The 12,535-nt window shown below is 44.0% G+C and overlaps 1 protein-coding gene across 1 annotated transcript in view; it reads left to right on the plus strand.

The window, feature by feature from the left end:
- Positions 1-11,866, plus strand: part of LOC114782567 (F-box and leucine-rich protein 22-like) — a 38,750-nt gene extending 26,884 nt beyond the window's left edge. Inside the window, exon 2 of the mRNA XM_028968395.1 lies at positions 11,278-11,866. Within this exon, the coding sequence (XP_028824228.1) occupies positions 11,278-11,626 (349 nt within the window). The 3' untranslated portion in view covers positions 11,627-11,866. The remainder of the gene's footprint in view (positions 1-11,277) is intronic.
- The last annotated feature ends 669 nt before the right edge of the window (positions 11,867-12,535 follow it).

Here is a 12,535-nt window from a genome sequence, read left to right on the forward strand (position 1 = left end):
ACATAGAAAAAAGTTTTTAATGGTGTCTCGTAGATCTCATCAAGATCTAATTTTTTGACGTATGGTTTGTCTCTGTCTGATTTACGGATTATGCACAAATTTGAAAAAACAAAAAAGTGTCAATGGGAAAAAAAAAATTTATTTATTATTTGGGCCTGTCAGCATGACAGACCACTTACTATTGTGCTGGACCAGCAAAAAAGGACACGTCTTACGTTCAAGGCTGCCACGCAAAAACCGTGAAACGTACAGAAACAACGGAGTGGTCAGGCCGAAGGCCTGACCACTCCGCACAATATGACGTATTGTTTATTTTGGTAGGTCGTACGGCCCGCCCACAAATCGGGTTCAAAGTGTAAAAAGTACCGTTTACTATCGTGCTGGGAACACGTTTTTGGCTCCCAGTGACCAGCCGTAAAAGCTAGAGACACGGGAGTCGAGGCGAGGCCGAAGGCCTCGCCGAGACACACAATCTGACATATGGGACGAGTCGGTGCCACCAACGCGGGTTTGGAAAACCCGGAAAAACCCGGAACACTGGGAAAAAGGCAATAAAAGGACATGTCTTACGTTCAAGGCTGCCACGCAAAAACCGTGAAACGTACAGAAACAACGGAGTGGTCAGGCCGAAGGCCTGACCACTCCGCACAATATGACGTATTGTTTATTTTGGTAAGTCGTACGGCCCGCCCACAAATCGGGTTCAAAGTGTAAAAAGTGTGGTTTACTAATGCACAGAGGAAGAGGTTTTCAGCTCCCTGTGACCAGCCGTAAAAGCTAGAGACACGGGAGTCGAGGCGAGGCCGAAGGCCTCGCCGAGACACACAATCTGACATATTGGATGTGTTGCTACCAGCAACAGTGGTCAGGAAAACATGGGACATAGGGAAGAAGGCCAAAAAGGCCATGTCTCGCATTTGTGGCTGCCACGCTAAGGCCGTCAGACGCACAAAAAAAACGGAGAGGTCAGACCGAAGGCCTGACCTCTCCGCACAAAATGACGTATTGATTGCTTGTTTGGGGACTACAGGAGGGCCACAAATTGTGATCAAAACATTAAAAGTGTGAAAAAATTTGGTTTCTTAAGATTTGCGAACAAACGCTTCACAGCACACACACAAGTCTCATATCAGGTCGTGCGGCTTTTCCTTCCGCACGGTTTGACGTATGGCTCGGCTCGGCCGGATTTACGGTCCGCGCGCAATTCGCCAAAAAGCGTTTTCGGAACGCGTATCTTATCCTAGTCCAAAATTGGACTTTTTTGGACTTTGTGTCCAGATGGTTTGACATAGAAAAAAGTTTTTAATGGTGTCTCGTAGATCTCATCAAGATCTAATTTTTGACGTATGGTTTGTCTCTGTCTGATTTACGGATTATGCACAAATTTGAAAAAACAAAAAGTGTCAATGGGAAAAAAAAAATTTATTTATTATTATTATTATTATTATTATTTCAGCCTTTTTTCGGCACTTAATGCGGGTCGTACCGAAGCACGCACACCGGCGTGCTACATATCAAAAATTAGTTCTTTATTGTGTGAGGTGTGCTATTACTTTTATAAGCGATCGGAGTGGGCGTGGCCGAGCTATTAACGATCAAACACGGTCATTTCCCATTGAAATGTATTGAATGCTAGTTTTAGCACTGGTAGCATTGGTAAAATGGGGCCCCTTTTAAGTGGTACTGCTACTGTGTCATTGCCAGCAAAGGGGGTCCTACAAGGGGTACTGATACAGCAGCAGCGACAGCACTGTAATTCAATGGCAGATTAAACCAGCAGCTTCATTAGGATGACAATCATCCACATTATTAAGACCCCCTGGTCCTTTGGCTGCTTTATTAGGGACATTGTCCAAACATCACCAAATCTAACATGACTCATCTCGGCCACACCCTGTTAGCGGTTTTGATGTTAGCATTAGCATGCTAACATGCTAATTTTTAAACATGCTCCAAACGTCACCAAATTTACAGTGACGCAACTCGGCCACGCCCTGTTACCGTTTTTGATGTTAGCGTTAGCATGCTAACATGCTAATTGTTAAACATGCTCCAAACATCACCAAATTTAACGTCACGCATCTTGGACACGCCCTGTTAGCGTTTCTGATGTTAGCATGCTAGCATTAGCATGCTAACATGCTAATTTTTAAACATGCTCCAAATGTCACCAAATTTACAGTGACGCATCTCGGCCACGCCCTGTTACCGTTTTTGATGTTAGCGTTAGCATGCTAACATGCTAATTGTTAAACATGCTCCAAACATCACCAAATTTAACGTCACGCATCTTGGACACGCCCTGTTAGCGTTTCTGATGTTAGCATGCTAGCATTAGCATGCTAACATGCTAATTTTTAAACATGCTCCAAACGTCACCAAATTTCATGTGAAGCACCTTGGCCAAGCCCTGTTAGCATTTTTGATGTTACCATGCCCGCGCTCCTACGAAAAACGCCCGGACAGGCCCATCAAAATTTCCCCTGGAATTTTGGCTTCTAGTTATTATTATTATTATTATTTCAGCCTTTTTTCGGCACTTAATGCGGGTCGTACCGAAGCACGCACACCGGCGTGCTACATATCAAAAATTAGTTCTTTATTGTGTGAGGTGTGCTATTACTTTTATAAGCGATCGGAGTGGGCGTGGCCGAGCTATTAACGATCAAACACGGTCATTTCCCATTGAAATGTATTGAATGCTAGTTTTAGCACTGGTAGCATTGGTAAAATGGGGCCCCTTTTAAGTGGTACTGCTACTGTGTCATTGCCAGCAAAGGGGGTCCTACAAGGGGTACTGATACAGCAGCAGCGACAGCACTGTAATTCAATGGCAGATTAAACCAGCAGCTTCATTAGGATGACAATCATCCACATTATTAAGACCCCCTGGTCCTTTGGCTGCTTTATTAGGGACATTGTCCAAACATCACCAAATCTAACATGACTCATCTCGGCCACACCCTGTTAGCGGTTTTGATGTTAGCATTAGCATGCTAACATGCTAATTTTTAAACATGCTCCAAACGTCACCAAATTTACAGTGACGCAACTTGGCCACGCCCTGTTACCGTTTTTGATGTTAGCGTTAGCATGCTAACATGCTAATTGTTAAACATGCTCCAAACATCACCAAATTTAACGTCACGCATCTTGGACACGCCCTGTTAGCGTTTCTGATGTTAGCATGCTAGCATTAGCATGCTAACATGCTAATTTTTAAACATGCTCCAAACGTCACCAAATTTACAGTGACGCATCTCGGCCACGCCCTGTTACCGTTTTTGATGTTAGCGTTAGCATGCTAACATGCTAATTGTTAAACATGCTCCAAACATCACCAAATTTAACGTCACGCATCTTGGACACGCCCTGTTAGCGTTTCTGATGTTAGCATGCTAGCATTAGCATGCTAACATGCTAATTTTTAAACATGCTCCAAACGTCACCAAATTTCATGTGAAGCACCTTGGCCAAGCCCTGTTAGCATTTTTGATGTTACCATGCCCGCGCTCCTACGAAAAACGCCCGGACAGGCCCATCAAAATTTCCCCTGGAATTTTGGCTTCTAGTTTGGGCCTGTCAGCATGACAGACCACTTACTATTGTGCTGGACCAGCAAAAAAGGACACGTCTTACGTTCAAGGCTGCCACGCAAAAACCGTGAAACGTACAGAAACAACGGAGTGGTCAGGCCGAAGGCCTGACCACTCCGCACAATATGACGTATTGTTTATTTTGGTAGGTCGTACGGCCCGCCCACAAATCGGGTTCAAAGTGTAAAAAGTACCGTTTACTATCGTGCTATGAACACGTTTTTGGCTCCCTGTGACCAGCCGTAAAAGCTAGAGACAAGGGAGTCGAGGCGAGGCCGAAGGCCTCGCCGAGACACACAATCTGACATATGGGACGAGTCGGTGCCACCAACGGGGGTTTGGAAAACCCGGATAAATCCGGAACACTGGGAAAAAGGCAATAAAAGGACATGTCTCACGTTCAAGGCTGCCACGCAAAAACCGTGAAACGTACAGAAACAACGGAGTGGTCAGGCCGAAGGCCTGACCACTCCGCACAATATGACGTATTGTTTATTTTGGTAAGTCGTACGGCCCGCCCACAAATCGGGTTCAAAGTGTAAAAAGTGTGGTTTACTAATGCACAGAGGAAGAGGTTTTCAGCTCCCTGCTAACATGCTAATTTTTAAACATGCTCCAAACGTCACCAAATTTCATGTGAAGCACCTTGGCCAAGCCCTGTTAGCATTTTTGATGTTAGCATGCCCGCGCTCCTACGAAAAACGCCCGGACAGGCCCATCAAAATTTCCCCTGGAATTTTGGCTTCTAGTTTATTATTATTATTATTATTATTATTTCAGCCTTTTTTCGGCACTTAATGCGGGTCGTACCGAAGCACGCACACCGGCGTGCTACATATCAAAAATTAGTTCTTTATTGTGTGAGGTGTGCTATTACTTTTATAAGCGATCGGAGTGGGCGTGGCCGAGCTATTAACGATCAAACACGGTCATTTCCCATTGAAATGTATTGAATGCTAGTTTTAGCACTGGTAGCATTGGTAAAATGGGGCCCCTTTTTAAGTGGTACTGCTACTGTGTCATTGCCAGCAAAGGGGGTCCTACAAGGGGTACTGATACAGCAGCAGCGACAGCACTGTAATTCAATGGCAGATTAAACCAGCAGCTTCATTAGGATGACAATCATCCACATTATTAAGACCCCCTGGTCCTTTGGCTGCTTTATTAGGGACATTGTCCAAACATCACCAAATCTAACATGACTCATCTCGGCCACACCCTGTTAGCGGTTTTGATGTTAGCATTAGCATGCTAACATGCTAATTTTTAAACATGCTCCAAACGTCACCAAATTTACAGTGACGCAACTTGGCCACGCCCTGTTACCGTTTTTTGATGTTAGCGTTAGCATGCTAACATGCTAATTGTTAAACATGCTCCAAACATCACCAAATTTAACGTCACGCATCTTGGACACGCCCTGTTAGCGTTTCTGATGTTAGCATGCTAGCATTAGCATGCTAACATGCTAATTTTTAAACATGCTCCAAACGTCACCAAATTTACAGTGACGCATCTCGGCCACGCCCTGTTAACATTTTTGATGTTAGCATTAGCATGCTAACATGCTAATTGTTAAACATGCTCCAAACATCACCAAATTTAACGTCACGCATCTTGGACACGCCCTGTTAGCGTTTCTGATGTTGGCATGCTAGCATTAGCATGCTAACATGCTAATTTTTTTAACATGCTCCAAACGTGACCAAATTTACAGTGACGCATCTTGGCCACACCCGGTTAGCGTTTTCGATGTTAGCATGCTAGCTTTAGCATGTTAACATGCTAATTTTTAAACATGCTCCAAACAACACCAAATTTCATGTCAAGCACCTTGGCCAAGCCCTGTTAGCTTTTTTGATGTTAGCATGCCCGCGCTCCTACGAAAAACGCCCGGACAGGCCCATCAAAATTTCCCCTGGAATTTTGGCTTCTAGTTTGGGCCTGTCAGCATGACAGACCACTTACTATTGTGCTGGACCAGCAAAAAAGGACACGTCTTACGTTCAAGGCTGCCACGCAAAAACCGTGAAACGTACAGAAACAACGGAGTGGTCAGGCCGAAGGCCTGACCACTCCGCACAATATGACGTATTGTTTATTTTGGTAGGTCGTACGGCCCGCCCACAAATCGGGTTCAAAGTGTAAAAAGTACCGTTTACTATCGTTCTGGGAACAGGTTTTTGGCTCCCTGCGACCAGCCGTAAAAGCTAGAGACACGGGAGTCGAGGCGAGGCCGAAGGCCTCGCCGAGACACACAATCTGACATATTGGATGTGTTGCTACCAGCAACAGTGGTCAGGAAAACATGGGACATAGGGAAGAAGGGCAAAAATGCCATGTCTCGCATTTGTGGCTGCCACGCTAAGGCCGTCAGACGCACAAAAAAAACGGAGAGGTCAGGCCGAAGGCCTGACCTCTCCGCACAAAATGACGTATTGATTGCTTGTTTGGGGACTACAGGAGGGCCACAAATTGTGATCAAAACATTAAAAGTGTGAAAAAATTTGGTTTCTTAAGATTTGCGAACAAACGCTTCACAGCACACACACAAGTCTCATATCAGGTCGTGCGGCTTTTCCTTCCGCACGGTTTGACGTATGGCTCGGCTCGGCCGGATTTACGGTCCGCGCGCAATTCGCCAAAAAGCGTTTTCGGAACGCGTATCTTATCCTAGTCCAAAATTGGACTTTTTTGGACTTTGTGTCCAGATGGTTTGACATAGAAAAAAGTTTTTAATGGTGTCTCGTAGATCTCATCAAGATCTAATTTTTGACGTATGGTTTGTCTCTGTCTGATTTACGGATTATGCACAAATTTGAAAAAACAAAAAAGTGTCAATGGGAAAAACAAAAATTTATTTATTATTATTATTATTATTTCAGCCTTTTTTCGGCACTTAATGCGGGTCGTACCGAAGCACGCACACCGGCGTGCTACATATCAAAAATTAGTTCTTTATTGTGTGAGGTGTGCTATTACTTTTATAAGCGATCGGAGTGGGCGTGGCCGAGCTATTAACGATCAAACACGGTCATTTCCCATTGAAATGTATTGAATGCTAGTTTTAGCACTGGTAGCATTGGTAAAATGGGGCCCCTTTTAAGTGGTACTGCTACTGTGTCATTGCCAGCAAAGGGGGTCCTACAAGGGGTACTGATACAGCAGCAGCGACAGCACTGTAATTCAATGGCAGATTAAACCAGCAGCTTCATTAGGATGACAATCATCCACATTATTAAGACCCCCTGGTCCTTTGGCTGCTTTATTAGGGACATTGTCCAAACATCACCAAATCTAACATGACTCATCTCGGCCACACCCTGTTAGCGGTTTTGATGTTAGCATTAGCATGCTAACATGCTAATTTTTAAACATGCTCCAAACGTCACCAAATTTACAGTGACGCATCTTGGCCACGCCCTGTTACCGTTTTTGATGTTAGCATTAGCATGCTAACATGCTAATTTTTAAACATGCTCCAAACGTCACCAAATTTACAGTGACGCATCTTGGCCACGCCCTGTTACCGTTTTTGATGTTAGCGTTAGCATGCTAACATGCTAATTGTTAAACATGCTCCAAACATCACCAAATTTAACGTCACGCATCTTGGACACGCCCTGTTAGCGTTTCTGATGTTAGCATGCTAGCATTAGCATGCTAACATGCTAATTTTTAAACATGCTCCAAACGTCACCAAATTTACAGTGACGCATCTTGGCCACGCCCTGTTACCGTTTTTGATGTTAGCGTTAGCATGCTAACATGCTAATTGTTAAACATGCTCCAAACATCACCAAATTTAACGTCACGCATCTTGGACACGCCCTGTTAGCGTTTCTGATGTTAGCATGCTAGCATTAGCATGCTAACATGCTAATTTTTAAACATGCTCCAAACGTCACCAAATTTCATGTGAAGCACCTTGGCCAAGCCCTGTTAGCATTTTTGATGTTAGCATGCCCGCGTTCCTACGAAAAACGCCCGGACAGGCCCATCAAAATTTCCCCTGGAATTTTGGCTTCTAGTGTTAACGTTACTATTGTGTTTTTCCACATTTCGGCAATTAATGCGGGTCGTACCGAAGCACGCACACTGGCTTGCTGCATATAAAAAATTAGTACTATATTGTGTGAGGTGTGCTATTACTTTTATAAGCGATCGGACTGGGCGTGGCCGAGTTATTAACGCTCAAACATTCAATGCATTTCTAATGGAAAGAATTAAATCCTACAGAATAAGACTATAACTGTCCTTCAACACAATCAAAAAGCTGCCACTTCATTTTGAATCATGCTCTTATGGCAACATCCTTCTTGGCCACGCCCTGTTAGCATTTTTGACGTTAGCATGCTAGCTTTAGAATGTTAAATTGCTAATTTTTCAACATCATTCAAACATCATGACTGCATGGGTGTGCCTGACCCATCGACCATTCTAATAGGACCGCCCGCTCTTAAAGTTGACACCAGTTCAGGAGGCTACACCCGCGGCTGTGACCAATGCCCGGACAGGCCCATCAAAATTTCCCCTGGAATTTTGGCTTCTAGTGTTAACGTTACTATTGTGTTTTTCCACATTTCGGCAATTAATGCGGGTCGTACCGAAGCACGCACACTGGCTTGCTGCATATAAAAAATTAGTACTATATTGTGTGAGGTGTGCTATTACTTTTATAAGCGATCGGACTGGGCGTGGCCGAGTTATTAACGCTCAAACATTCAATGCATTTCTAATGGAAAGAATTAAATCCTACAGAATAAGACTATAACTGTCCTTCAACACAATCAAAAAGCTGCCACTTCATTTTGAATCATGCTCTTATGGCAACATCCTTCTTGGCCACGCCCTGTTAGCATTTTTGACGTTAGCATGCTAGCTTTAGAATGTTAATTGCTAATTTTTCAACATCATTCAAACATCATGACTGCATGGGTGTGCCTGACCCATCGACCATTCTAATAGGACCGCCCGCTCTTAAAGTTGACACCAGTTCAGGAGGCTACACCCGCGGCTGTGACCAATGCCCGGACAGGCCCATCAAAATTTCCCCTGGAATTTTGGCTTCTAGTTATATTTCTTCTTAGGAAATATTTACAAAAATCTTAGACAACCTTTGAGACACTATATAAAAACACATTAAATATAGTAGAAATGTACACCTTTTAACTGAATATAAATAATTATTCAGATACCATTATAAAAACAAATAGTTTTGGCATATCCCTAACATCATACAATCATAACATGCAGAATATGATACAGGTTTTATCAGTATATGAATCATCTTAGATTAGCTACAGAAGGAAATTTTCTTTTCAGACTTAATAGTATATTCTGTGTAATGATTACACAGCTAGAACATACACCCACTTCACACTAAACAGTTCAAGTCGTTGCCACATTGAGTGTTTGTAATTCAGTCATTTTAAAAATTTCTGTTGATTCTCACAGTGGCTGTACTGGAAAAGCAGAGGTGAAATTATCTTAAAAAGATTACTCTGCAAACAACTCATCATAGTGTATGACATCACAGTGGGCAAAACAACGACCCCTCATAAATGCACATGACTTCAGTTCTGTGCTTGTGGTTTTTTGGTGTGACTATTACTTGAATCCCACCAAACACACCAGGCCAGTCAGTGTGCAGACAAGTTGAATGACACAAGCAGTAATCAATCATGACAGCATTTCAAACACAAAAGAGGCAAGTGTGTGCAGCCACAGTCCAGTGCTCTGCTGGGTTTTATGATGCCATGAGTGGAACTGGCATGAGACCATTCCCTCAGACAGTTTGGGGTCATTTAGACGTGTCCTTGTTTTTGATTGTTTTGATCAATAACTAATCAAAAATTCTATCCAGACATTGTCAATGTTGTACATAACTATGGTAAGATTAGTGTTGTGTGAATTTTATTAACTTTGTCAGTGTTTCTTATAATTTTTTTTAGATTTTCTATAAGGCTCATGTTTTTAAAGCTCAAGTAAATTTGAAATGACTTGACTTTTGAATAGTAGTTAAACATAATTTTCTTGTTCTTGCGAAATGAATGCTGTAGCAGCTGGAAGTCACTCTCTCTCTCTGTGTCTCATTGCTGCAGTCAAACGAAGACTGGTGGTGTAGCAGAGAAAATATATGTCCCTTTACATTTACATTTACAGCATTTGGCAGACGCCCTTATCCAAAGTTATCATCGATGCAGAGATCAATTCCGGTTGACTAGGACCCCCAACTATGAATACAATCTTTTTATTCACTCTGTTGTAGATTCTGTACACAAGTTCGATAATAAGAAAGTTACAAGTTAATCTAAATATTCTTTAAAAAAGAAGGTCTTGAGCTGTCGTTTGAAAATACTCAGTGACTGAGCTGTTCTGACCTCGAGGGGAAGTTCATTCCACCACCGAGGGGCCAAGACGGAGAAGAGTCTAGATGAATGTCTTCCTTTCACTTTTAGCGATGGAGGGACCAGGCGAGCAGTACTGGAGGTTCTGAGAATACGAGATGCATTTACTAAAACACAGACATCTGCACAAAGGAAGGGAGGTGCCAGAAAAGAGGACAGCACTGTTATGTAACGGGGGAGGGTAAGGCTTGTATATCCTGATTACACTCATCAGCCTAAGGGAAGAGAAAACGTTCTTAACACAATCCGTCCAATTTGACGACTTTAGATCCCTGCCTGCCCTATATCTTCCTGTGTCTACACTTATCCTTTTATCAACACAGAGTGTCATCTCAGCCCCACAACAGCCACGTGGACGTTGTCCCTCCTCCTACCCCCGATCAGGGGTTATTGGGACAGCACCCACAGCATCAGTAAGCAACTGGAATGTGTTTTTGCCTCACTTGTGGTTTAAAACGGCAAGATTATGTAAGTCTTTATGTAATCTGCATCGGCGAATGTGGATGACAACCCCAGAGCGGCTGCCATCAGCTGTGCACGTGCGTGTGTCCGTGTGTGTACGTGTGTGTTTGTGTGTGAGCCTCAATGCCTGGAGCGAGTCCACCAGCAGGCTGCAGCACTTCCTCAGCATTAAGGACATGGGTCACAGCTCAGAAGACTGAACACTTCTTTTTTTCTGATGATGACATTCAAAATGCAGCTCATAAACACATTCAGCTTTTCTCTGAAAAAAAGCATCAGCATAACAATCAGCTAGATTTGATTTAAAACCCCCTCATCACCCCAAGTTATTGATTATACCACCACAAAATTTTTTTGCATGCTGAGCAATTTCCAGCTGGATGTGTGTGTGTGATAAGTATCAGTTACCCACTAAGCCACACTACAGCCCGAGATCAGATCACATTGCTGTTTCGCCATAAGTGTCATTTACCACCTATTGACACATGACTCTGCGTGGGCCTTGATCCATGTAACTGTTTGTTATCTGATTCCATGCCTGAAGCACTCAGCACACTCGTGCCGGAAACCCAACATTTTTTTTCTTTTCTTGAGACTGTTATCTTAAGAGAGACAGCCTCTCTTCCAAACATGCTAATCCCCTATCTTTCAGGTTAGTTAAAGCACAACACCAGCGGCCAGCTGTGCTCAAGTTGTTTTGAGAATGAAAGTCCTGGCTTCAGTCAGTTTAGACTCTAAACACATCATGCGTGAACGTGATCCTCCCTGTAACCCTCCCTTTTTCCCATTATCTCGGTCTCTCTGAACAGGTGCCCAAACCTGCTGTCCCTGACCCTGTCAGGCTGTGGCCACGTCACAGACCACGACATTGTCAGCCTCCTGCAGAGATGCGGGCGCCTTCGCAGGCTGTGCCTGGAGAACTGCTCGCGGCTCACCGACTCCACCCTACAGGCCGTGGTGACCCATGGGCATGGCCTGGCTGAGGTGAGACTGGACTTCTGTCGCAACGTGAGCCAAGCGGGGCTGCAGGTGGCGCGGGAGCGTAGGCCGGAGCTGCGGCTGAGCGCCGATCGCAGCGCTGGGATGATCCCTGACAGCCTGCCGGATGAGAAAGTGCCTATCAGAAGAGCTATGCAGAAGGTCCTGCTATTCTCATGAGGGCTGTCAATTCCTACATTTTCCAGTTATTTCCTTTTTTTAAGGTGGACTCATTCCATGGCACCAAATTCCCAATTATTAACTATAAAGACAATAAAGACCATGTGACTGTTGCACTACAGGCACAATTTAAAGGTGACCTGTGACCTAGTTACCAAAACTGTAAATTTTTCTAATAACTGTACTGATAATATTTGTTCTACATTGTAGTACATTAAATAAAAGAAACATAAAATTTTGGTATTGAACTATTTTTGTCAGTTCACTGTTACTGATGAAAAAGACTTAAAACAGCAGCTGGCTGGCGCAGGTCACAGCCTCACATTTCTGGAGTTCATGGCCAGCGGTCATGTGACCGCCCGTCACGCTGATGCCGCGCTACAGCTCAACCTGCGACTGCGGCGATTGACAGCGTCGCTCGTTCGCTGGACGCCGCGTTTCGGTTGCGTAATCGCGGGTTACGCGAACGCTCCCGGACTCGGACACGCTGGCCGCTTACGCAAGTTTGCTACGGTTCTGCGCCGCTTTACGGTAAAGTACTGACCTCACAGCGGCAGGCGAGGTGCTGCGAGGACGCGCTGGCAGCCGGCCAAGTATTATGTAAGCGAGTTTGATACGTATTGAAGTAGGTTGGCCGGCGCGGTGTCTGCGCGCTCCACGTGACCACGCAATTTTTGTTGTGTACGTTATGTCCGCGCAGTTTTCAGGCCATAAAACGCCGGAATGCTGCTAATGTACTTAAAATCTTTGCTGTCATAGACTTGTAATAACATTATGACCACGCGTTATGTAAATAAGTGAAGGAAGCAAACGAACATTTAGTCTTAGTGTTGGTAGCAGAAAAAATTGTCAGCACACAGTGACACAACGAAATTGACAATTCCAATATCAGCTACAGCAAATGAATAA

This window comes from Denticeps clupeoides, unplaced genomic scaffold, assembly GCF_900700375.1.
Source record: "Denticeps clupeoides unplaced genomic scaffold, fDenClu1.1, whole genome shotgun sequence".
NCBI lineage: Eukaryota > Metazoa > Chordata > Actinopteri > Clupeiformes > Denticipitidae > Denticeps > Denticeps clupeoides.